The 26,031-nt window shown below is 36.1% G+C and overlaps 1 protein-coding gene across 19 annotated transcripts in view; it reads right to left on the bottom strand.

Moving 5' to 3' along the window:
• The window catches only part of NCOA3 (nuclear receptor coactivator 3), a 98,863-nt gene that overhangs the window by 13,905 nt on the left and 58,927 nt on the right, over nt 1-26,031 (bottom strand). For all 19 annotated transcript variants that reach the window (XM_068912617.1, XM_068912627.1, XM_068912631.1 and 16 more), the window contains 11 exons: nt 18,631-18,706; nt 11,151-11,258; nt 9,274-9,446; nt 8,225-8,325; nt 7,046-7,220; nt 6,307-6,495; nt 5,945-6,046; nt 4,967-5,107; nt 3,565-3,712; nt 2,235-2,623; nt 1,119-1,999 (listed from right to left, as the gene is read on the bottom strand). In XM_068912617.1, the coding sequence (XP_068768718.1) occupies nt 1,119-1,999; nt 2,235-2,623; nt 3,565-3,712; nt 4,967-5,107; nt 5,945-6,046; nt 6,307-6,495; nt 7,046-7,220; nt 8,225-8,325; nt 9,274-9,446; nt 11,151-11,239 (2,388 nt within the window). In that variant the 5' untranslated portion in view covers nt 11,240-11,258; nt 18,631-18,706. The remainder of the gene's footprint in view (nt 1-1,118; nt 2,000-2,234; nt 2,624-3,564; nt 3,713-4,966; nt 5,108-5,944; nt 6,047-6,306; nt 6,496-7,045; nt 7,221-8,224; nt 8,326-9,273; nt 9,447-11,150; nt 11,259-18,630; nt 18,707-26,031) is intronic.

Genomic DNA, 26,031 nt, shown 5'->3' with positions numbered 1-26,031 from the left:
TTGTGGTCAGCCATTAGCTGATACAAGAAATTGTACAGAAGATTTCTGTTTACATAGCTATTAGTGATTTGGGAAAACGAAGTTCTAAGCTATCAACATGTTTCCAGTAAACTCTGCCCTACTGACCAGCATTATTTATGTTGAAGCAGTTCCAAATGTGACCTAGGTAAAGAGATATTAAATAATTAAATAAAAGAAATATTATCTAAGCATTACAATTTTAAGAACAGCTGTCCCCAACAAGTGTACCACTGATTTCAGTAGTGTTCCATTCCTTGGTGATGTAGTTTGTAATATCATGACATTTCTTGGAATTTCAACTCTAGAAACAGATTCAAACACTTTTCAAATCTTTTCTTATCATTAACAGTTGAGTAAAAAACACAAAGGCTCTATTTTTTAACCAAAAATTTTCTTCCAAGACAACTGCATAAATAATTTTTAATTTCGCTTTAAGGCATCTTCCCAGTTTTGTGAATGCATTTTGTTACAGTTAAAAGAATACAGGAAAATACCATATATATTATATATACATATATATAAATAGATGTGTGTGTGTGTCTATTTATATATTTGGGACATTTTCCTTCATTTAAAAAAATAAAAGAGTACTAACACCAATGAATTTATAGCTATTTTAAGTATTACACATGCTGTGTTTATATTTTAAAAAAGAAATCATGTATTCTCTGCAAGTTTTACTTTTTGCTATTGCATTACCAAATAATACAGAGGCAGCTAACAGCTCCATTTCCTAATGAGCCATAAAAATAAACATGTGCTATGTTAAATTGTAGATGTTAAAAGATTTGATTTTAAATAATAATCTGCAAATATACACTACTCTAACTGCACTATATCTCAAAGCCAGCATTAGTCTGAGATTTCAGTACAGCACATACGGTTATATATATCCTGTAGATCTATTTGTTTTTGCTTTGTCGTTTATAGTAAAACCTGAGCACAGGTTTTCATGCCATTTGCATGAAAGTTTGCAGAACTCTGCAGGAAGTTTGCAGAACTTTCTTGGAAATGTTTACACATGTTTTAAAAAAAAAAAAAAAAAGAAGAAGAAAACATTGGCTTGTTCATTACTATCGTTTTACATTATACTCTACCTCCTCTGTTGGTTCTGCCTTTATTTTAATCTCCTTTTCTTGACTAGAAGTAGGAATAGTAGAACTACTGCATTGTCCCATTTTATTATCCGCGCCTTCTACTTTAGGCTTTAACTCTTTGGAAAGTGGGTCCTTAACATCATCTTTATCTAATAGGTATCTCAGTAAAGCATTGTTTTCCTTCTTCTTTGGGCTCAGTTGTTCCTGTTTGACAGTGCCTTCTCCACAGGGGGCCGCATTACTAACGTCATGATATGTGTCTTTACCAGTAGCTTCAGCTGTGATCTTGGCTACCTCTGCAGGAGAATTACCATTTTGCAACAATTTATGTAAAATCCTGTGCTTCTCTTGCAGGAGCGACCCATGCATGTTTGAGGAGGAAGATACCCCTCCAGATGTTGATGAGGAAACTCCTGAAGGACTGGTAACATTGGTAGAAGATTCTTTACAATTAGAGTCTAAAGGCGAGTTTGATGCTGTAGAATGTCCCCTTTCATCTGAGGAGCATGTGAGTAGCTGAAGCAGCTTTTTATGCCCTTTGCTTTCAGATGGTCCTCTCTGACTTTCAGATGCCTCTGGATTTCCTTCTTTACTGTCCTTTTCACCAAGAAGTTCCCTGCTGTTTGACTGGCACATGGAACTTTCCACTTGGTTTTGTTCACAATACAAACCAGAGGGGCTTTTGGAGTCCTGGGTGCTCGTTTTACTTTGTTGAGTTACGCTCATGTTTGGGGAATTATCCAGTTTTGGACCTGGTGAAGAAAGGGTAGATAGAAGGGAAGTTCCAACCCCCTCACTAATGGCTTGAAGAGCACTAAGAGAACTGCTAGAGAAAGTGCTGTTGCCGGTGTTGCTAGCAGATCCCATTGGAGAGTGCACACCTGTATTACATGATAGAGATCAAACTTCAATTAGGCTACTGTCTGTATCTGCTTTTCCTTTTGGATTATGTATGACTGCTGCATTAATTACTTTAAAATAAATTTTTACGAAGAAATTACATACGTTGTATTCAAGTAACACATACAACATCATAGAGAAAAAGGATGAAAGACAGAATTCAGAAAACAGTGAGAAAAGAGAACTTAAAAAAGCTTACGGCAAAAAATAAAATACCTGTAACTGGAGAAAACTGGTGTGAACTCATTTTTGGACTCCCTCGATTCCTGGGAGATATCATTAGGTTCTGCTGGTTGGAAGTTAAGCCAGGACTGCCATGTGGTGGGCTACTTATATTTAACCCATAATTGTTATTTTGATAAGTGGAGGACTGCACTCCTGGTCCAGAGTTCATTGGCCCCATATTGCCAGGGCCTCCATATCGAGTGCTGCTTAGCTGACTCACTGCACTGGGATCCCCCATGCCATAGTTCCTGTTCTGCATCGGCATGCCTTGACCCGGTGACATGTTCATAATACCAGCAACGGAATTTGTGCTTCCAGCCACAGGTGCTCTGATGTTCTGCCCAACTGAATTAGGATTTGGTCGATATCCATTTTGTTCTCTGTAAATTCAACAGCATCCCCAGACACCCCAAGAAAATAAAGTAAAATCTTATTCAGTATCAAGTGCTACAGAGAGAGAACAACATTATCAAATAATTTTTCAAGAAGAGCAGTGAGAATTCAAGTAACTCCACAAAAGCAAAACTAAACCATGCCACTCATTCATTCACTATAGAAGCGTTCAGTCCTTTAGGTCATTTGAGCTATAAGTGCATATAGGATCACCCCTCTAAAATGCTTTTATCACCAGCCATTATTTAGACCTATCAGTTTAAATGTCTTCTATCTTATACTCCCTCCCTGAGTCAATGCACGACACCATTCTGCTGTGCACATTAATGATGCCCTGAACAATCTCAGCTACCCATGGATCAGCATCTGGAGGCACTTTAATGCCAGAAGCAGGCAGATTCCCTCCAGAGTGGCATTTCAATTATTCTTGCAATCAACGAGAACAGGTCACAGGAAATGCTATTTACAGTACATTTAACTTTGAATCATCCATGATGCGTTCTAAGGGGTTTTGGTGTCTTTTTTACTGATCTGCAATTAAAAAGCGTAAGATAAAAATACTTAATTATATGCTTTTATTTCCAGTGTTTCATCACTATAAATCTTAACTCTGAAGAAAAAGGAATAGATAACACAGGCTCCAAAAGCAGGTACAGAGGAAAAAAACCCACTTCTGACAGGAAAACCCTGACTTTCGACTATCATTCCGCTGCAGATAAGTTGGGAGGCTAGAATGCGGCCTGAAAACTCTTAGATTCACGCATTTATTTGCGCACTAGGCAACTCGGCTTCCCAAGTTTTTCCTCTTCTGTTCTATTTTTAATCAGATGAAATATTCTGGTACATTGTTTCTTCAGGCTTTGCCAAAATCAGATCTATTTTTAATTGCTATGGTATTTAAACGACAAACAGATGCTGCTGATTTCACCTTTGAAGAAAGTGGGTAGAGACAAATCCATGGCGGTCGTTAGTTACAGGATTTCGAAACAGTTTACTCTTTGTTTGTGCTGTCACTATGGTACCATCCGCTAAAGAAAACCGATACAGTGGTGTTTCAGCATGACCTTGTGTATAAGCTGTAAAAGAAATACACAAATATTTTTTATATTTGAAAGTCCAAGAAATGTTAATAAGCACAGTACAGATTTTTACGTTAGCCCAAGATGAAAAACTCCATATATTCTCCCTAAAACAGTAGAGAAAAAAAAAGCAAGTAAGGTTAATTTGATGCTGTAGTATTTTGTGCTAACCACGCACATCTGGCAAAGCTCTAAAGTTGTTAACAGACTTGCACGGCTAGATAAGTAGGTTTCTGTGGCTTCTCCTTGGGGAGAAGGACTAATCAACACGTCAATCTCAACTGCACTAAAATATACAGGTAATTCATATGCAATTGAAATGAAATTAGGAAGCTTTCAAATGGAGGATTTTTAATTTTAAAAAAAGGTCTTTTTATCAAGAATATTGTGGAAACCATTGCTTTTAGTCCAAATTTTCAGTGCAAACCAATTCATAAAAGTCAATTTCAATATGTAAGAAATGGTTCATTTTGAAGTCAGCATTTAAGTTTCATTGAAGTGTCTCAAAGTCAATACCAAACGGTTTTGCAATGCTGTATCTTGTAAAAAAAAAAATCTGAGCTCCAAATGTCTTGTAAATTTAGGATTACACTTAAGCGGTTAAGTCCAATGGAATGGAAATTCCATTTTCTGCCCGTACTAGTTTTTCCTTATTTAGTACTTTGAAATACTTTGTGAATCCTTCAAAAAAGCTAAAGTTAACACATATAGAAAATTACAGCTTTCTTAATGGAGACTTGGCTGTACTTTGTTTTACCTATCAGGTAAATCAAATTAGCATTACAAAATACATAACACTAGAATACTGAAAATATTTTGAAGCCTTGTATCTTGAATAACATGAAAAAAGGTATTAGCCAGTGGTTAGCACTCTTCAGACTAGTTACCAAAAAATAAAGTCAAACTAATGTTAAACAAGGGTAAGAGGTCATTACAGAAATACAGCTGAATCTGTCACCGCCATCGCTATATCCATCTGTGGAAAAATAAATTACTTCCGACTCCCAGATCATGCATCTGGTATTCTCCATGAAAATTATGCAAACATACTACCGAAACAAAGCAACTTCTGCATCAGAATTACTGTTCCGAAAGAGGTCATATCCTTTCAGCTTGTAAACATGAGTCACAGTATTAGCACCAACTGAAAACATGAAAAAGAATGAACACAGGTAGCATTTTTTTTTTCAGAAAAAAACATACAGCCACTGAGGGAAACAGTGCAATCAAACACTGCAAACAGATTTTTACCTTCATGATAGTGGCGTTTGTTTGACCATGACTGTCCATCATTATGGCATAAGAATCTCTGAATGCACCGACGAATTGTATCTTCAAAGCCAGGTCTCATGGAAGACCGCAATGAGTTTGTATCGATGTTGACAAGTTTGCCTGTTATGAGAAATAAAACGCTCAAGATACGTTCTTTATGACTACCCCAATACTTTTCTACAATATATGAATACAGTGCAACACCTCAGAAGACTCTAATACCACCATTGTAACCATCCATCACCCTAATGCCAAACTTTAACTATATAAAAGTTACATTTATGAATAATCTGCTATTGAATATGAAGAATATAAAGCTGTTTGATAAAAAGACAATACTGAAATAGAGTTAGATGACAGAGTATGAGGAAATCGCAACATCCACTGATTAATGCCAGAGCTTTAGAGAATACATAGCAACTTTCACTATCACAAGTTATAGGTACCCAAAGGATGTATATACATTCAAATTTTCAAAAATACTGAGCAACTACATCTACAGAGGAAGATCATAAACATTAACGGGCATCTGCAAAAGCCCTATCTGGATACTGTATATCTTTATTTCTAGTCAAACACACTACACTTTTCCTCACATACTGTAGAAGACTATAAACATGCTAAAGAACTTTCATTAGCTTAAATTATTATTTAAATTATTTTTCACATGTAAAGGAAAGTAGAGTGAAAGCTGCCACATTACAACATAAGTAATACTTTGTACCAGGATTCCAAACAATGCTTCTGTAACTCTGCTAGTATACAGTCAGAACATGTGCCCCACACTTGGCATTATACCCCACCCGTTGACAACGGCACTTCGCCAAAAGAACAGTTGGAAATTCTGTTCTGCTAGTCACTACAGATATGCAATTTATTCAGCTTACTTTACTTATACCAAACAAGAGCACATGGAGAAAAGAGATGTGAAACCCTAATCTTGGGTACATTTCTCACCTGAAAGGTCATGTCTTGTAATAAAGCTCTCCGGATTTGCTGGAAATACCCTTTCTACAGTTGTGATACGACGTGCCACACAAATCATACAGGACTGCAAATCTGTATTTAAAAAAAGAATGTTTTTGCTTTCATTTCTCTCCTACTTTATACTATTAAAGCATTTCAATAAAAGAGCTCAAGTGTCTTGCAATCTTAAGATGGAAGTATACAGGATTTGAAGTTTTTGCCTTTTGCTTCTATTCCATTCAAAAAATGGGAGTTTCCATTCAGAAACTACACATTTCATAAGACATACCAAGTGATAAAAAGTTTCATTTAGAGATTTCTTTTCTGCCCAGGAATTGCACAGGGTTTCCTACCTTCCCCCTCTTCCATCATAGCTCTTGGCTGAGATAAAGCAAAGCACTGCATTGTTTCATATCTCTGACGTATATCCTGGTGGCTGCCTACATCTTCCAAAAGATCATGAGAGGTTTTCACCATCATCCGGCAATTAAACGTATGACTCTTCTGTCTGGGCGTTTCATTGGTCCAAGCAACTCCATTAACTTAAAATAACATAGTAAAAATTTATAAAGATTTTCCGATAAAATCAATTCATAACCAATTTTTCTTAACTTAGATACCCTGCTGCTCTATTAGAGAGACTAAAGAACATTTTTTTCAATATACCATCATTTCTATACCTTGTGAACAGTCGCATTGAGAACCAAGTAAAAGAACACTTGCTATCCTCTCCATGATACTTTCATGTGCATACTTGAGGGACAGCTGAAAAGTCCCATATCTGAAAAGCAGGCAACTACCTCAGCTACCCTCGTAGCTTTAAGAAGCGTATTCCTTTAGTATCCTTGCTTTAAGTTACAGGCAAACAAATTGCAAAGGTGAAAAGAGAATATGAATTTACAGTACATTCATTTATAGTGGTAAGTTTTCGTAAGAACATACTAACATTTTCCAAGATTAACTTACTTTCAAAGTCAAGTCTTCTTTGTATAAGTAATTTGTTTTGTAAGGTTATCCATTACGAGTTGGGTTTTTCTTCTCTGTTTCATTTCAAATAGCCTAGTACCAGTGCAGTAAGTCAAACTTTATTACCTGAAGATTTAGGTAAATTTTTCAGGAAGTCTTTCCGATCTTCTTCATGCAATATACCGTAGACGCTTGTATTAACTAAATCTTCTTGTTTGTACTGCAGATACTGTGTGACGTTTTCTGACACAAATACTATGTTCCCATCTCGATTTACAACAAACAGGAAACCGTCCAATGCCTAAATATTAACACAACAACACATCACAAGACATAATTTAGAACATAATTTAGTTTAAAAAACAAGTAGATGATAAACGTCAAATTACAATTTCCTGTCAGGGAAAAGCAGAAGTTTTAAATTTTTTTGTGAGGAAAATTGTTTCTATTAAGGAATGATTTCAATATCAAAAAACAAACTATTCATTTGTTTTACAACTTAGCTATTTCATAGCGATAACTAGCTGCCGTTTTTTATTCTTGTTTTATCTGAACACGAGATAACGAATTTGTAACAATATTTCGATAGCTGACGAAATAAGAAAAAATTCATTGGAAGCAAGTGGTAAGACAGGAACACGAAAACATTTCCAACAGCAAGTGACTGCTGTATACCTTTTAAATCACAGTAAGAAGAGAATGGCTATCTACCTCTTTAAATATTGTATTTTCTTAACTGAAAGAACACTTCAATGTATTCTTAAAACAACTAAGTTTTAAAAGTGCTTTAACAGGCTTGCATGGGATTGGCTTTCTAGCCCTAAGGTAAAAGTATCTGTTACGCACCTCTTTTAACAGTAATACTTACGTTATTTTTCTTTAAGGCAATATTTGTTTAAAATGCTCCACATTTTAGAAAAACAAACCCCACCATACTTCTAAGACCTCTAGTCCTAATAAAACTTCATCCATTTACTTTAATGGTTACCCTCTAAAGCAAAGGAAAAATACTCCTTGAATTGCTAAGCACTGCATTAAGTAGTAATTTGCTAATTACTGCTGCAGGAAAAGAAAGTAAAGCCCAAGATTATCAGAAAAATCCAAATGCTTTTTTTGCCTTCCCTTCTGGAGACTATTTTAGTGAAATTCAGAAAATGTGATTGATTTCTGACCCTTTAAAACATTGCTCTGTATAGTCCTCGCATACTATTTATTACAATAAAGCCACCAATCTTGTAGTAATAGTTTCACCCGATATAAGTATTTATTTCAATAGGGATTTATTAGGATATAATTTGTACTTGCCTGTAATAAGAGCGGTCCCAACGAATCCTTATCAATAACTCCTTGACCCGTAGAAGATACATCAGCTTTCTGAACATCATCATCATTAGAAACTGCTTTTCCTGAAACCCAAAAGATACATTTCAAAAAAGCAGAATTTCATAAAAGGACTGCATTTTACTATTACAAGCCAGATTCTGGGAAGCCTGGGGATAAAGGCAAAAGAAAAAAAAAAAATTGATGAGACAGGAGTCTCATATATTGTTGGTTGCTTATGAGCAGAAAAACATGTCATGGTTACATAATGCCAAACTCTCTGCTCACATAAATTGACTTGACAGTTAAAGTAGGATCAAAGTTGCCACCACTTTGTTTTGTGAACAACGTTTCTTCTACTGCTTTTGGGATCATCCGTGTGATGAATCCCTGATGAATCTTCCCACAGCCATTACACAAATTCCTTAAGCACCTCTCTTCCTCCTGTTTTTATTTTGATTATCTCATGCTCGTTGATCCCAGTCTTGAGATGTCATCAGCACCTTCTACCCTGTCCCCTTCTGTCTATAGGAGACACTGCTACCTTCTTAGCAGGGTGCATGAAATAGGATGTGCGTGCATTTTGCAGCCTTGCAGGGATTCACACTCAGAATTTGATAGCAACTTATATTAATATGTTGGGCTGTAATCTGTGGTGAATCAGGAGCATATGCAGATTCCTATTCAGCCATACCTGTGATGAAGGTGAAAACTCCAAGGAGAAGGTGTCATGTACAGCCAGGGACATAAATAACTTACACAATCCTAGCTTAATCTGTGACCCCCAAACCAATCAGCACCAGAGACAGTGGACTGGCTCCTGTACCTGATTTCTTGGATCCTAATGATTATATGAAGTTAAAAAAAAAAAAAAATATCAAATCCATTTTACATTCTGAGCATTAGTATTGACACATTTCTTATATCAAGAATGAAAAGCCTTTTCCCACTTTTTTCATCTTATCCAAGTAACTAACTGCTGCTTTGGAAAGAAACTACTATGATTTCTTTTGTCTTAAGGGGGAAATCTGTACCTTGTTCTTTTATCTGTCGAATCTGTCTCACGGTTTCTTTCAAAATAGCGCATTTGTCTGGTTTGACATTGAAATTGTCAATGTCACTCAGATTAGCAGATATCAGTTCAGCCAGTTCTTCAATGTATTTGCTTTCCTGCTCACGTCGACGCTTCTCACCACTGCAGGTCAGACTAGGAAACAGAAACAGCATTTCATGCACATATACTCTAGCATAAACAAAAGCTGCACTCACACGGAGCTTTCATGTACTTCAGAGGTAACACCTATCTATAAAGCCTAGACAGTAGACACTTTCCTAGCAAATATAAACCAAAAGAGATTGTGTGTGTGTGCCTTTGTGTATTGGGGTTTTTTTGTTTTGTTTTATTTTTCAAGAATCTTAAGTAGAAATTTATCTTAAGAAGATATGAAATGGTTATTAATCCAAAAAAATTCTCTACTGATTTCACTGTTGTCAAATTCAATGAAAATTGCAATTGCCTATTATAAAACTGTAACACTCATATAGAAAATATATTTTAGCCTTAAAAGTTCCTGTCGATTTGTTTATAAGTTTATTACAGAAATAAAATGGAATTTTAACACTCCATGAGACTTCCTTGGGTTGCTTGTAACAAGATGTATATGGAAGACGGTATCTCAGAGAAATTTCTAGGCGTCAGGACAAAAATACCATCTCAACATCCAGGAAAATCAGAATCCCAGGCAACCTAATGTTACAGGATAAAATATGCCCCTGAAACTCCTCTTCCTACATAGATTAATGTGCTGAGTAAATACACTGTCCATAGCCTGAAATCAACAGAAAGAAAGTGCTGTATACAGAGAACGCCAAGAGGAGGAAAAGGGAGACTCAGAAGAAAGGGAAGGGGCAAGAACATATAATGGGCCAGTAGTGGAACCAGAAGAAAACATATGGCAGAGTAGGGACCTGCAAGGTAAAGACAGTTAATAAATGGTGATTAGTGCAACCAGAAGAAAACATATGGCAGAGTAGGGACCTGCAAGGTAAAGACAGTTAATAAATGGTGATGAAAAAAAAACTGAATTCCTGAATGGATAGACAGACATCAGAGAAAGGGAAAGAGAAAAATGGAATGAGGGACGCTCACTGACTGACATCGGGATATGGTGGAAGAACGTGAGGATCTCATATACAGTCTCTTACATTATGGGGAAACTAGCATGGGATGGTGGGGAAGCAAATAAAAGGGAGAAATAAGAGTACAGATGTAACATCTGGTGTTTTGGTAAAACTGGAGAAAAATTTAAGAGGATAATACTGTGTGGGAACAAGAACATCAAAGGAGAACACAGAAACCCTTAACATATGGTGGAAGGCAACAAGGTAGGACAGAAAACAGAGTCCCCTGGAAAACAGAATCTCTAAAAAGAGTTAGGTGAAGGGCAGGAGGATAGCATGGAACACCGAGGTTTGAGATTTGCATGCAGAGTCCTAGTATGGACAAATCAAAAAAGAGCTCAACCTGTTACAGTACTCCGCACTTGACCCTAACCACCTGATATAAGGCCTGCCAAATGAATTATCAGACATAAGATGCTGACTTTTTAATTTTTATGAAGCAACAAGCATTATTTCTCTTGTCTTGCAATCACAGTTTCAAACTGTGATTCCTTACTTGCTCACTCCATTAAGTTTTATGCAAGAGTCTAATTGCCAGGTGTGGCTCATGTGTTCTGGCAGTTCTGCACAGAATAGTAAAGTTGCATCTTCACAACAACAGAAGCTAGCCTAAAGAAATTTTCAACTGAACAAAATGATTAGCTAGAACTTACTCTAAATTGCAATTAAAACTTGAAACATTAAAAAAAATTACATAATGTAAAATACGGAAAAGTCTGTATAAACCCACCTTGCACCTGGAGTATCACAGGGCAATGGCTTGCGCTTCCTTGACTCATTAGTCAAGCTATCCAAGGAGTTTTCTCCTAATCCGCTCATCTTGATCACACATCAGCAACTAAAAGCAATAAAGAAAGAATTATGAATTAACCCCTCAGAATAATAATTCAAAGTGTAAAAATCCCTCAATTTGCTTTTCAGTGTTCTTTATCTAATTTAAAGGTGAGACTATCCAGGTAAGTTTTTTCTTTTTAATCAGACTTCCAAGTTGATCTTTTTACTGGAAATACATATATATACCTTAAAGTTTGCACCATAACACTGGGATCTATCTATAGCTCCAGTTTGTCTGAAAATAAACAAAATTTCTCAGTGTTTTAATGCACGTTTAGATAACTTCAAAATAAAGTGGTAACTTAACATATTATGTATAAAAAGTAGTTAAATACTATTAATAAAGTCAGATACCATTAATGAAAAGGCAAGTGATGCGCTAATGCAATACAGGATGGGTGATCAGAGCACTGAAAATACAGAAACATTGAATAAAGTTTCCTTTTTTGTGCGTTCCTTTCTTCTCTTCATGTAACCTAAGGACCGCAGCCACAAAAAACTGTCATTCTTAGGAGGAGATCAGCGGGCTTAAATCAGGGTTTTGTACTTGGTTTTATACGTAACTTAGTATAAAACCAAGAGATTATTATTACCATTTATAACTCAAAACGTTACTATTGGCTTAACTTCATATCCCGCGCTACAACCTTCTAAACAAACACAGTTTTCTAAGACTGCAGGGATGAGGTAAGCAACGATTTCAAAACTCGAGATCTCAACTCTTTCAACTTTGCTTCTGCAGCAAAGATCAGGACACAAACCAGTAAAACAACAGGTTGCTTTTGTTAAACTGGAGTTACGTTTAGCAAACCTGGCAGACTATACATCCATGACGCTCATCTCTCCTTACTCTCAGGAGGAAAAAGGAACACAATCAAAGAGGAGAAAAGACAACTATACCATATCTTGCTGTGTTACAATCAGCTATGTTTTGAGGGAGAAAAAAACCTTTTGGACAGATCTATGTTACTTACCCATCCAAATAAGATATTTCAGAACATAATCAAAACTGTATAACGATCTAATCATTTGGCTTTGGTTTTAGGTACTGTAATAACAACAAAGCACATCTGGGCAGTCAGAAGTTTAGCAGAAGTTGAGTTTATTCTATCCTTTTTATAGAAATTTCCAAATTAAATGTAAACCCATTTTCTGAAATCTAGTTCAGACTCCAGTTCTTCACCTCATACAGCAATAACGCCTCAGCTTCAGTAACTAGTCCCCACGACTTAGTTAGAACAGTTATACTTATAAGCTGGAGAGAAACCACTCCACAACACAGAACCCCAGGCATTAATAAATCTTTCAGGAAAAAAATTCTCAAGGACCACCACAAGCAAAATCCCACCATTACTACAGTTGTTATAAAAACTGGCTCAGGCTAACCAAACTTCTAGGAGTCAGTCATCACATATCACAAGGACAAAGAATTGACAGATATGCTTTCACCTAAAGGAAGTTTATATTAAGGTACCAGATATCCAGGAAGTTCTTTATCTCCGAAATTCCTGCAACTGTAGAATTTTCTATCGTTGTTTTCTTCTTGCTTTCCACACTACACCCTTGTCCTTATTTATGGCATCATTCACACTCATTCATTTAGAGGAAGACAGAGTTAAGGATCACTCAAGCCAATTAGACGTACACAAGCCCTTGGGACCAATGGGATACATCCAAGGGTGCTGAAGGAGGTCTAGATGTCATCACGAGACCACCCTCTATCATCTTTGATAAAAATTCCGATTAGATACAAGGGGAACTTTTTTTTTTTTTTTTTTAAACCCATGAGAGCGCTCAAACAGTGGAAGAGGTTGCCCAAAAAGGGTGTGGAACTTCCATCTTTGGAAATTTATACAGACAGATCATGATCAGACGATAGACAGGTCAAGACTTGCCTGAACATGTTCTAAGCAACCTGGTCTACTTAGACTTGCTTTCAGTAGGGAGTTAGACTAGACTAGGTCCCTACCAACCTACTATTGTGTGATATATGCAGCTGGGTTTCTTCTGTACATTTAAGACAGTAAAGGACCAAAAATGGAGTACAGCCTAAGAAAGGCACCCTGAGTCTACTAAGTGCTTCCAGGACAAGATGTCAAAACAAAAGTGACTGAAACGTGTGGACCACCTCTACTGTATTAACCTTAATTGACTGAGTTCTTTGCTTCCTTGCTTTTTGCAGCAAAAGGTAATATTGCTCAGTTCTTTCTAAGGCTGATTCAACTGGGGCAAAGGGCAAAGACACACAAGAACATCTTTGTGTGAAGCAGCACTTGTTATGTTAGCACTGAGGTTGCTTGCAATAGCTGATACTGTTATCATAGGATGTTAGCTATGGGCGGAGAATTTAGAAGGGCATCTTCATACAGGAGGACAAACCTTCAAAGGCTTGACGGGACAGAGAACCGCCTGGCTGCACTGAGGAGCAAACACTGGGTTACTCTAGGAGGTACACAAAGTTCAGAAGTAAAATGGCACTTCTTTAAAGCATGAGTTCTCTTCGTAGCTAAATGAATGTTACAATGCTTAACACAAAATTACGTATATAACCAACCTTCAACTCAATTATATACAAGAACAGGATAATATACCTTTTAAATCACAATAAAATTAAAAACAGCAGTAAAACATACCCTTGGATTTGAAATAAACAATTACAAAAGATGCCTAACTACACAAATACGGTCATGGACTCCACAGATAATAAGGTGATATTATAGCCAACTATTTGCTATGAAAAAAGCATCGATAATACAAACCCCAATATACAGATAGAATAGCAAGCCTGAAGACTTTTTTTCAGTCAGATATTCCTCTGGGAGCAAAACTCTTGAATACAACACATTTGAAGTAGCAACACGCCTTCTTTGAGCACAAGAAAAATAAATTGTCAAGGGCATAGAAGTCACTAGATGGCAGTGTATAACTAAAAGAATCCTGGGAATAATTTTTCTTGCTTAAGCACTGGAAAGAAAAACTACTCATCTGAACAAATAGGCAGTTTCAAAAACAAATTACATAAATAGACTACGATCATGCAAAAAGCAGTTGATTATCTGAAGATGACACTCAACAGAACATATGACTCACAAGGTCTCATGTCTACAGACCTCATGGCTAAGGCTGAATCCTAAGAGTCATTCTGTAGGTGACACATGCAAAATCCAGGCTTGGTGCTTTTCCCCGAAACTGCATTCCCAGGCACAGTATAATGCTGCAGTGTTAGAGCTATTGTGGAAAGGGAAAGGAAGAGCTTAAAACACGATAAGACTTGAGGACAGCTCAGGAAGGGTGTGGGCACGGCAAAAACGTCAGAAGCCAAGAGTAAATTCTTTTATTTAAGAGGAGATCTCCAAATACATATAACCTCGTTAAATACTTGAACGTTTCAGCTAGGATACAAATTTCAACATAATGTAATTTTGCAAGGAACAAGGTTGCATTAAACTATTTAGAATGGAAATGCCATTTCTGGTTTAGCATTTACCTGTATTGACAGATAACTCACAATACGATTAAGTAGAAAATCAAAAATTATGGCCCGTTCTCTGAGAAACATAACGCATATTCAAGAATAAAGCACTACTACTATTCAAGAAAACCTTTTAGTGCCTGAATATAGAAACTTTAAGAAGGAAGAAAAATTAGGTAACTTGTGCAGGCTGTTTCCTTACTATTTTACCCGAGTAATTTGTGGTAGTTTCTTCAGGTCTGGAGCTGCTGAGTCCCCTGCACGTGTGTTTTCCTTTCTGTAAGAATATTACTACAAGCTGAGAAAGCATGCAAAGCCTAGAACAACTCTTAACTGCTTAGCTCAGGAAATCACAGAAGTTGCTTTCCAGTACGCATGGCTTTACAGCACAAATTGTTAGCCGTCAAATCAATTTTCCTGGTACAGGAAATATTACCAACAGAAGCTATCATTCAGTGAGATAATAACGAAAAGAGTAACCAGTTTATGAAACCATGATTCTAATAGCCTAAATATTTTTTTCCAAAATAAATTCACTACTTTTTCAAATTAAATCTTTATTTTAAAAGACAATTCTGAAACACAGCTTTCAAAAGTTAACCCTTTGGTGCATTTTTAACCAGTAAAATGAAGAAAAATTAACGTAGCCATCTTTGTAGACTGAGCTAACAGGCAACGGTATTATTTCTGGCTCATGCACCTATAACACTAGCTCGAAAGACGGTGTAAGAAAGACTCCTCCATTAGTTACATTGCACAGCCTTACTGACCTAAGCAGAGCACTTTTTAAAGGGACAAATTATACAGTGAAATTCTTTTAATTATTTGCTCAATGAAAGTAAATTTACAAGCTAGCTTTCTTTGACTTAATGCACAGCCCCGTCATAATACAAAACCAGTAAAGTATAAGAAATGACGTTAAATTTTAGAACAGCATTAAACATCCAAAATACAGGAACAATAATCTTTCAGCATACAATTTTTACTCAGAAGAACTGATGGATATGACAACAACCACTTTCATGAAAAATCCGTTTATTCTGCTAGTTTTCTTCAAAGTTGCGTGTAAAAGTTCAAAAAGTGGATAGCAAGGCTAGTGCATAAAAGGGTAACTAACATTAGATCTCTGAATTATGAATCTGAGCTATCAGTATATACTACTATATATTTTTAATGAAATTTGTATGCAAATATGTGCTTAAAGTACAAGAAGCTACAACAAATTGACTAGATAGAAGGATGAAAGAGAACGTAGAACGTAACTTCTATCCAATAATAAGAAGATTTTTCTCAAATTTCTTGGTTCCTAGTTTACATAATTTATGGAGGGAATATCTAGGGACTGACAAATTTTAAAACCAAGTACTTAATGGCTGATAATTCCTATGCATATAATAATATTCTAACGTTTGCTAGTCTGATGTCAACAGAGGCAGCAACTAATTTTAAGTTCTACGTGCCTATGCTACTACGTTGTGCCTATGTTACTACATTGTATTGGAATACATTCTAATTTACATCAAACAATTTATAAAATAGAAATGTTTCATGCTACACTCCATTTACCTTTTCAAAATAGATGGGAATAAGCCCCTGTTTGTTCTGCCCAGTGTGATTTTCCAGCATTTAGCATTTCAGAGCCATTTTGAGTGAATGAAAAGATATTTAGAAAAACACAGCCCTAGCTCTCACCAAATAATTTAGAAAGATACACATTTGCATCTGAAATAGACAGAGGACTGAAGTCGAATGGAAGGACCTATGACCAGGGCCCTCCACAGGTTTATACTTGCAGCAAATTAGAAAATAAAAACTAAAAGACATAAGAAAATTAGTCTGAAACAGGGGTGTGAATTTATCAACAAACAACGATTTATGCTCCTCACTTCACATGTAGCATCTAACACACCATTTTTCTTAACAAAGTCTGCTTTATCACTATCGCTGTTTAATTCCACCAGTGGTAGCAGTACCACTTAAATTCTTGGTATATGCTGATATTCCTACCTCCACCAGCAGAGTGGAACCAAAGGCAGCAGTGTTTGGATAAAATGTTCCAAACTTCCATGATTGCTTGTAAATATCAAGTACTAGAAATGTTTTTGCATTACAATTTGATAGCCGGCGTCTATCTTTTCAGATATAATCATAAATTTTCCAAAAGACTCACAAGACTCACTCACCAAAAAGGGGGAAAAAAGAAGTAAAAAATAACAAAGACCATTTTGCTCATCAGTAAATGGGTTAGAAAAAAAAATATCTATCCCTATGAATAAAGTGCACATGTCAGCGTCCTTTGCAACATACTACATACTTTTCACATGTCGGGTCTATTCTTTTCTTAGTGAAAACTTCAGATGAATTGGTAAAAAGGTGATGTTTTCTCCATGTGACAGGTAGAATAATTTCTAATAGTTTTTAATCTATCCACTATAACAGTATTTGTACAGGGTAGTAGCATTTAAAAGACCAGTGTTTTTCAACCTGCCAGGGTTTCAGTATTTAGAAAGGCTAAAAAATTTCTTCTAAATACATGTCCTCGACCACCAAAAAAAAAGGAAGCACATGCCAGTAACACAGTGTATTTCAAATCTGGGAAGTTTCTAAAGCCATTTACTAGAGAGTGATTGAGTGGAAAGGATATCAAGACATACTAAACACACTACGCAGAAAGTTTTCAGCCCGATTCAGTAGTTTCTTCCCTGGTCTTACCCATCTCTTACGTAACCTCACACAAACTGGAATGCTGCTAACCTACAGCATTTATTTTTAAGCATATGGTGTGAAGAGACTGAATTCCTTTCTTATGCTTTAGATTGTTTTGTCCCACTTTGTCTTTCAGTACACTGGTTTTCCCCTCCAACTCGAGCATTATTCTTTAGTGCCTATGTTTCTCATTAGCTGTAGAGGAAAGATCTATTCACCGAAATGTTACAGCAACAGGGAAAACTTTGCCCTATCAGGGCCCCAAAAACATAGACAATTAGATATTTAAGATTCAGTTTTTGTATTTCGTTAGCTGAAATAGTTGACTATATAAAAAGAAACCCCCCAAAAAGCACTGCCATAAAATATTACTTTAAAACTTCATATCACAACTATTTTAAAATTCATATTATTTGCATAGGCATTTTCATCACTTCTTTAATCCCATGAATATACCAACTTTTACTATAGTAGGTATACACGGTATATTCATTACAGTAAAAGTATGCATGCTATACAGCATGTTTGGCAGCTCTTCTGTCTGAGTTGATTTCTTGTTTGAAAATTCCACTAGGGAAAAAGGATAAATTGGCTCTTAGCATTCCCCTGAATAAGCCAATTATGAAGAATTAAATCAAACTGGTCCTTTCCAATGAATCGTGACGACGTCCTGGATTTTTTTTTAATGTACGTAACATTAAAATATTAAATATAATCCTTCTTTCTAAAAACTAAGCCATAATTCGGATAGCTCTTTAAGACGCAATGTGTAATAAACTAACTGCTTCACGCTTTAAGAAAAAAAGCCTCATATCTTTAAATTTATATGGATTTAAATAAAACTAGAGGAGACTGCATTCAGCAACTGCATATTCTCAGTGAAAATGTGTTATTTCTGATTTATATTTCCCTCAAAAACATGTATATAAACAGCATGATAGCTTTCCTGTGAAACCTCTGATGCAAAATATTATTGAAACTATGCAACGTTTCTTTTCTTATAAGAGGAAACACAGAAACAATTCATATTCCCATTTTTTTAGATAGAAATCCACAAGAAAACAAACTTAGAAAACTCACTATCTGGCAGTAGTGACGTGGGGTTTTTTGTTTGTTTGTAGAACTTCATGCTTCTTCTATATGTACGTGCACAAACTTATCAGGTACATACAGTCTAAGTATGAAATCAGTTACTTACTTGTCCTTAGCAAACATTCAAGCACAGCATATTTTTCAGAGGACCCTCAGAATCAGAAGACATTTTAAGTCACATCCTGAAAAAGAGAAAAGGCTGTACATGAGGGAAAAAATAATGCTTGCTTTTTCATTTTTTAGGTGATATTAATAATGTTACAAATAAGAAAATACTCAATATTCAGATATTCTAATCTGTCAAATGAGTTTAAAACTCCCTTACAATAAGTATAACTACTAAATGTAAAACCTCAGAAAGGTTCCAAATACTATGCTACACTTGAACAGCATTTCAGTGAGCTCTTGCTCTACTTCTCCCCTTTATATTCTACACAGAAAGAGAAGGAAGTCATCTGTGACAGTGATGGAGCTCCATTCACAAATTTTCAACGCAGCTATGTGCTTAACACTTCAAAAGTCTGAGCCTTAACATCACAAATGCCACCAGAAAGCTAAATTTTCCTTCAGATAAGAACTAAACATATATTTTAAAGCTATACTTGAATATTTTCCTTCCTTTTGAAGAAACATCAAAACTACTATAGATGTTTGTTCTTAGAAACTTTAGATTTATATTTAAAAGGGCCGGCCTAAAAATCTAAACCTGCAGCGCCAAGTCAGATGTTTTGTAAAGCTATAATCAGGAAGTAAAAATTAAGTGCAGAGCCACCCTTTGTCGGCATACTGCTTTGTACGTAACTATTATACAAGAAGAGCAAACTGTTTTCAAAGCTATAAACGCTCTCAGGTTTCTGCTACCCTGTTTTTCTATGAAATTCTGGGACTGATTAATACATATCATCATGCATTTTACACAAGGTACGATTAAGTGTACTAATTAGTGAGAACCCGGGTCTCTACAGAGAATTACAGTAACTTAAGAAAAGTTTCAACAACAGCTGTGTGATTGAATTGATTTACTAAAAACTGCTTGAAGCACTATGTAAAGCAGAGGCTGCTCAAGCTAATTAGAAAAATAAATTGCTCTTGGGAAATATTTATGAGACATTCACTTGTAAAGCACACACCATAGTCCTATCCAAAATCGAGAGTTTCAGAAGTGATACTTCTACACGGACTACTTAATCGATAATCAATAGCCGTCAGGTAAAGAAGTTTTATTCAAGTAGCTCGTTTCTTAAGCAATTAAACTGAAGCTTTTCATATCAACTGGTTGCCCACACATTCACTACTGTTTTAACTATCCCTTTGACAATACTGATTGTAGCTTTATTGATATGAACTGGAATTACCAATTAGAAGGTTGATCGACAATGTGGTCACGTAAGAATAAGCATCAAGAGTAAACCATCTCCTAATTAAAGACTTCTATAACACCATTTCATGCTAAATCAACCCCTGCTAATCATGAAAACCAGAAAGAAGGCACAAAAAGAAAAGAATAAAATCTCAGGATGCAGTATCAGATACGTTTGCTTCAACATCACGGAAAATCAAATCCTTTGGCTATTAATTTCTGTAAAAATGCTAAAACAACCCTATATTAAACTCAGTTGTAGCCTATCATCTATCTTCACTGGGATCTTACACCCATAAGGGCTTCAAAAACTATTTACTGATGATTTTACTGGACAGAATTTACAAAAGAAAGAGGTACCATAAATTACATTCAGATGGTGAATGTCGGGATACAGACAATTAGAGATTAACTAAACATGTCCCATAATTTTAAATCTGATTTGGTGGACTATACTGACAAGCCAAGCAGCCCTCAAGTGTATTAAAAATTAATCCGCAGGCCACTCTTCTGCGAGACATTCAGTTTTTTCCCAATCTATTCCTTCCTCAGATTTCTACAATAGCTTGATAAACCTGTGCATACATCTGTGCAAGTATGGAGGTGGTTTGATATAACTGCAAACAAGAGTCTCACTGAGAAGCTGAGCTATGCATGACAGCTGGATTACAAAATCACTTAAAGAAATATGAGGGAGATTTGAGACCCATAACTCTTTCTCAAAAGCATGAATGTTAGCAACTTTCAACTGCTCAAGCTTATCAAGGTAGCTAAATCAGTATAAATGATGCTCTCATTTTTTCCCTATGTAACAATTCTGACAAGCATCAAAAGCATTCTGTGGGACTGGAGAAGCAAGGGGGAGGAGAGAAACCCTAAAAATGTATTAATCTGAAAGAAACATAAAAACCTGAACACTACCTAAATTAGTTTCAGAACGTTCCCTTTCTATTCCCCTCAAGCAGAATATTCATTCTGTGGATGTAAACACCCGAGCTGTCTAAACGGAAGACGGAATACGACTTCCAAAAGAAGTCCTGCAGTAAAGCAACCTTTCGCTTATGGAATAATCCTACAGGAAGGCCTTCGAAGGGTAAGAAGGGTAGCTGGAGTAGCATTTGCATTAATCGAGTCCGGCAGAACGCTTCGGAGGACCATCCTACAAGGACTGGCAACTGGCAGGGCAACCAAGATAGATGCTCTAAAAGCTATTCTGTGGACCACATTGAATTAAAGGAAGATGAAACAGAAACGAAAACCTTATCCAATAAGGCTAACAAAAAGCTAGCACCAAATACGGTATAGTGAAATTCTGCCATATATCTAAAGTAAATTACACCTCAAGGTACCACTATAAATATATAAAATGGATATTAAAATTATACAATCCAGGAAGTCATTACATTGTTATCATCTAAGACATTTAAATGAAAAAATAAAATATGCCCCTCTTTTCTATACTGGGTCTTTTCCTGTTAATGAAACCCGAACTCTCACCTACTGCAAGCTGACAATTCAATTCTGTGATCCGTACTCTAAAGCTACATGCTTCCTCTTCTGAATACAGAGATAACAGGGAAATTCTCAAGATTTTAAATAAAAATATATATAGATATTTCAACACCGTTTGCTCTTCTACTTTACCTGAATTAGCTTAGGGTATTTGAGTGTCTGTATTAAAGCACAGTCACACCCTAAGCATTAGTTAGTCTCAAAGCCATCAGCATTTGTGTCCCTACAGCTAGCTTCTCCATTAGCTCTCACCACACCAGTACCACTGGCATCACGTGAGCACTCTGTTTCCTCTCTAAAAACTACTCAACCAAAGAACAAGACTGCTTACACAAAAACCATCACTCTGCGTGTTTTCATCTCAATGAGCTCAACCGGCTGCAGCTGATCTGCCCACTCTCAGGAGGAGCTACAGGTATACTCAGTTTACACCTCACAGGAACAAACTCCACAAGCTATACAGCCCAGCTTTCAAATTTAAACATACATATTGTCAAACTTTCAATCCACTTGAAAAATGTTTAAAATATACAGACTACATTAGCCTTTGGGTGGAATGGCTAGGGGACAAGGGCACAGCATGGACTCTGTCACAGGGACCAAGCAATATTGTCCTGCTGGAGTAACTGGGTTAGAAAAATCAAATGGATAAACTGACAGGATAGCAGATTTAAAAGTTACCTCTGTCTTGGAATATATTAGAATTTCATTCAAAGTTTAACATATATAATAATTTCTTAGCCAATTTCTAAGAAAAAGGAAAACAGTCACTCTTAGAGCAATATACTCACACAAAGAAACGATTATCACAAATCTGAACCACAAATGACAGTCTCAGCTGAAGGGTAAACATCAGCCTCATCGGTCTTAGCAATGAAATAAAATTTGAGAAGTGACTATGCCTGCACACAATTTTAATGAAAATCATTTTACTGACAAGCGATACTACTGCCTCTGGCACAGACAGCAACAATGTGACAGAAAGCAAAAGCTACTCTGTTTTAAATGTTAAAAATATACTATATATTCATAGTCAAATGTACTAGATATGTTAAAACACAAAGGCAACATTTTGAAAGAAGGAAGAAAAAGCATTATACCTGTAATCCTCCTTATGTGTTCCAGAGATAATGAATATGATATTTTAAACAGAAAATCAAATAGAAAGTACTGTGCTTTAAACTACTGTACATTAGGGCAACCTATCTTTAAACCTGTGCAGGGCAAAAAATGGAGCAGATAGAAAAAATACCACTGAACCTTAACTACAGCTTTGTGAATTTGGCAGTACAATGTAACAAACTACAGAAACAGATGATGAAAGTGAAGTACACAGAGTTAAGAAAGGTTTGGTGTACCGTAACTATTTTGTACCTAAAAGGCTTAATTACCTTTTACTATCAAAGCATCTACGCGTACATTATGAAAGAAAAAGCAAAACATATTGCTAGTTGTATTGATACATCATTATCCTGATTTGGCACTTCCATCAGTGCATAAGTACTAATAAAATACTGTTCCAAAACATATGCATTTAATCATTCTTCACTTCTCTTCTTTTCCCCCCAACTCAGCCAAAAAAAGTCATTTTCTAGATAATAAATAATTTGGACACAGACTTCACTGAATCAGGGCTGTCAGTTAAAAAAAATAAAAAGGCACTATCTAGGATCTGGGAAACAGTGAAGCACACCTTGTTGCAACACGTTAAACAATTTTAACTCGGCACGCTCCTTTTTTACATTATACATTCCATCTTAGGCAGACTGTAATTTTTCAGGCCTTGTCAGGTTCCATTTACCAATATCCCCGCAGTGTTTAGTAAGCACTATGCACTAGTCTGCTATTTTTCAGATATGACAATTAACTCGAGCCGTGTTCACTCTGCATGTATTAAAACGACAGGACACTGAGTTAAAGGATGGGCAGAGCTGGAACACATCCTGAGCACTTCTCCTGTTCCACGAGAAATAACACCTGCGCTCTGTTTTTGGACTGTCATTACTTGCTAATATGTTTCCTATACGTCCCTACTTACTAGCCCCAGCAATAGCTGTAAGACCCTGTTATAATAAATCAAAAGGAACAAAGAGGGGCTCTAGCGAACTCTGGTCATAAAAAAGGTCTTTGTGCCTTGACCGTACACTGCAGAACACTTGTGAAAACTTCTCACCTGCCAACTCCTGCACAAAGCACCGCAGTGAAGTGGTTCATGAGCCTCATTATGGATCTGAAGGGACGTGAGTGACAGTCTAGATTCAGAACAAACGCTGCCCTCGTAACCCAGCTCTAACAGGAATCTAACCCAACTGGCCAAATATATTTGTCAGGATACAGCTCTCACGAGGAAAAGGCAGTTGGATACAAGACAGCCAACACCATCTACTTACATGACGCTGGCAAGAAGAACAGGCAAACGCATGGGGCCTAAAAATATTGCAGGTGGCCTTTAACCTTGACTAATTTCCTAGCTGCTGCACTGCAAGGAGGAATTTAGACTTTTAGTATCGGTGCTGGCCTCAGATTGACTCTTTTAGAGCATGCTTAGAACGTTCTTAACATAGACAAGTCTTTAGGGAGCTGAATCTGGAAAAATTTGTGAACAATTATTTGAATATAAATGTGTACATGTATATATATTTAAACAAAAAATCCCTAACTCGAGCACCACAAATAAAGAAACCGGATGTGGTATCTGGGCTACTGTAACAGGACTTGATAAACCAAATGAGCTGGTAAGAAGCCACAGACATCAGTGTGCTTTTTTGTACAGTCAGCCACTTTAACAGGAGAAGCAGCTCAGGAAAGTCAGTGGCAGACTGAAGTGCATGTGGTCTACCTAGTTTTTGTATTAATATTTAATGAAGTTCTAAAAGCAGAAAACTCTTCCCCCTTCATCCTGGAGAGACAGTAGTTCCTACAGCATAAGCCTGGACAGTGCACTAGATATCTGCTCTAGATAAAAAGTTACTAAAAGCAAAAAAAATTCTTAAAAAGTAGGAAATTTACAAAAATCATGTCCCGTTTATAGGGCAAAATGTCCTTATTGGAGCTTACAAAGGAAGCACCAAGGCAAGAGCGTTAAAGGAGGAGTCACTTCCCAATTCCAGATGCACGAACTCGTAAGTGCCGCCGTGCCATTTGACTTGTTACGTAATCCACAGATTAATAGGAAGAATGCAAGCTGCACAACGCGTGTCTACATCACACGATGGAAGTACATATTGCCAAAAAATATTTAAATTAAGATTATTACCCAAGCTACGAGATCTCTCTAAACTAGAACTGGACGTTAATTAAGAACCTTAGAACATGAAACTATTAGTTTGACGATTTAAGCCTGCAAACATTAATAATTTATGAGCTACTTCTAACTTCTTTGTTTTTGTCTTTAAGTGGACATATTTTCTCACCTAATAAAAGTTTATGCCTTGGTTAATTACATGACTTCAATTTTTGCACAATCTTGACCACTAGACTTTACAATAATGTGACATCCTTTTCAGCACAAACTTTAGTCACTGCAATTACACAGAACAGATTCGGTACAGAAGGATGATTCACAGAAAATAGGTAACAATCATATCAAAGGCAAATACAAAGTGCTAACTAGCAGTAGATAATAGATGCGATTCATGCCGCAACTTAAAAAATTGGGAGTAATGTATCTTACGGAAAAAAAATATATGTAAATATCACATTATGTGCAGATTTAAAATGAAAATTCAATTACTAGAAGAGATCATATAAATCTCAATCACAATGCTTTTTCCTTAAATCTGCTCATAATACAAGTATAAAAAAGAAAACTCTTTCACTTTACCCCTATCATGAATTTCAATACACTGACATTTCTGCCTGCAACGTGGATCTTTAGACTTCCAAGATATCCTTAGTGGTGGCAAAAACAGGGTCTCTATACTTTCTAGAGACCTAGAGATCTTTGAAAATTTAGATCTTGTGAGATTATGGAATGGATAATATTACCAGTAGTACTGAAGACAGTTGACAAGGCTGCAGTATTTCTTGCAATGTAACTCTATTTAGAACTGGATGTTCTAAACAGGACAGAACTTGAACTATTTGCTTTTCCCTTCACTAACTCAGTAAGTTAAAAAAAAAAAAAAGTAAAAAAAAAAATACTACACTATACTACTCCACATGAGAAATAATTTTTATTACTAATTTTTCTTTCTCTCTTGCTAAATTTAAAACAAATTCTGAAGAGTCCAGAAATATCCATCTAAATGCCATAAACTTATGGTCACACATACAATACAAGTTCTGTACGTGCACTTGTTTTGCACTGACGCATCATAAAAAGAAAACTAGATCCTAAACTGACAAAGGCTTGCGACGTGGAAGAGAAAACTCAAGAGCAGACACAGGCCTAATGGGTACTTCTGAGGGAGGGGAAAAGGGAAAACTGTAACTGATCTCAGTTCAGTTCAAAGAAGCATAAAACAGTTATAAACTAACATGCCTTCATTATTTTAACATGGACTTACATACCTTTTTGATTACCATACAGAAGTCTAAAAAGATGAAGCATTTAAGTATTTGAATAAAACACCTTAAAATACAACTTGAGGTGATTATGAAAAATTTAACATCCATTTGGTTTCAATTTCTTTT

The sequence above is a fragment of the Struthio camelus genome, chromosome 18, assembly GCF_040807025.1.
Source record: "Struthio camelus isolate bStrCam1 chromosome 18, bStrCam1.hap1, whole genome shotgun sequence".
In the NCBI taxonomy this organism is placed as follows: Eukaryota; Metazoa; Chordata; class Aves; order Struthioniformes; family Struthionidae; genus Struthio; species Struthio camelus.
This window is presented reverse-complemented; position numbering and strand designations above follow the sequence as displayed.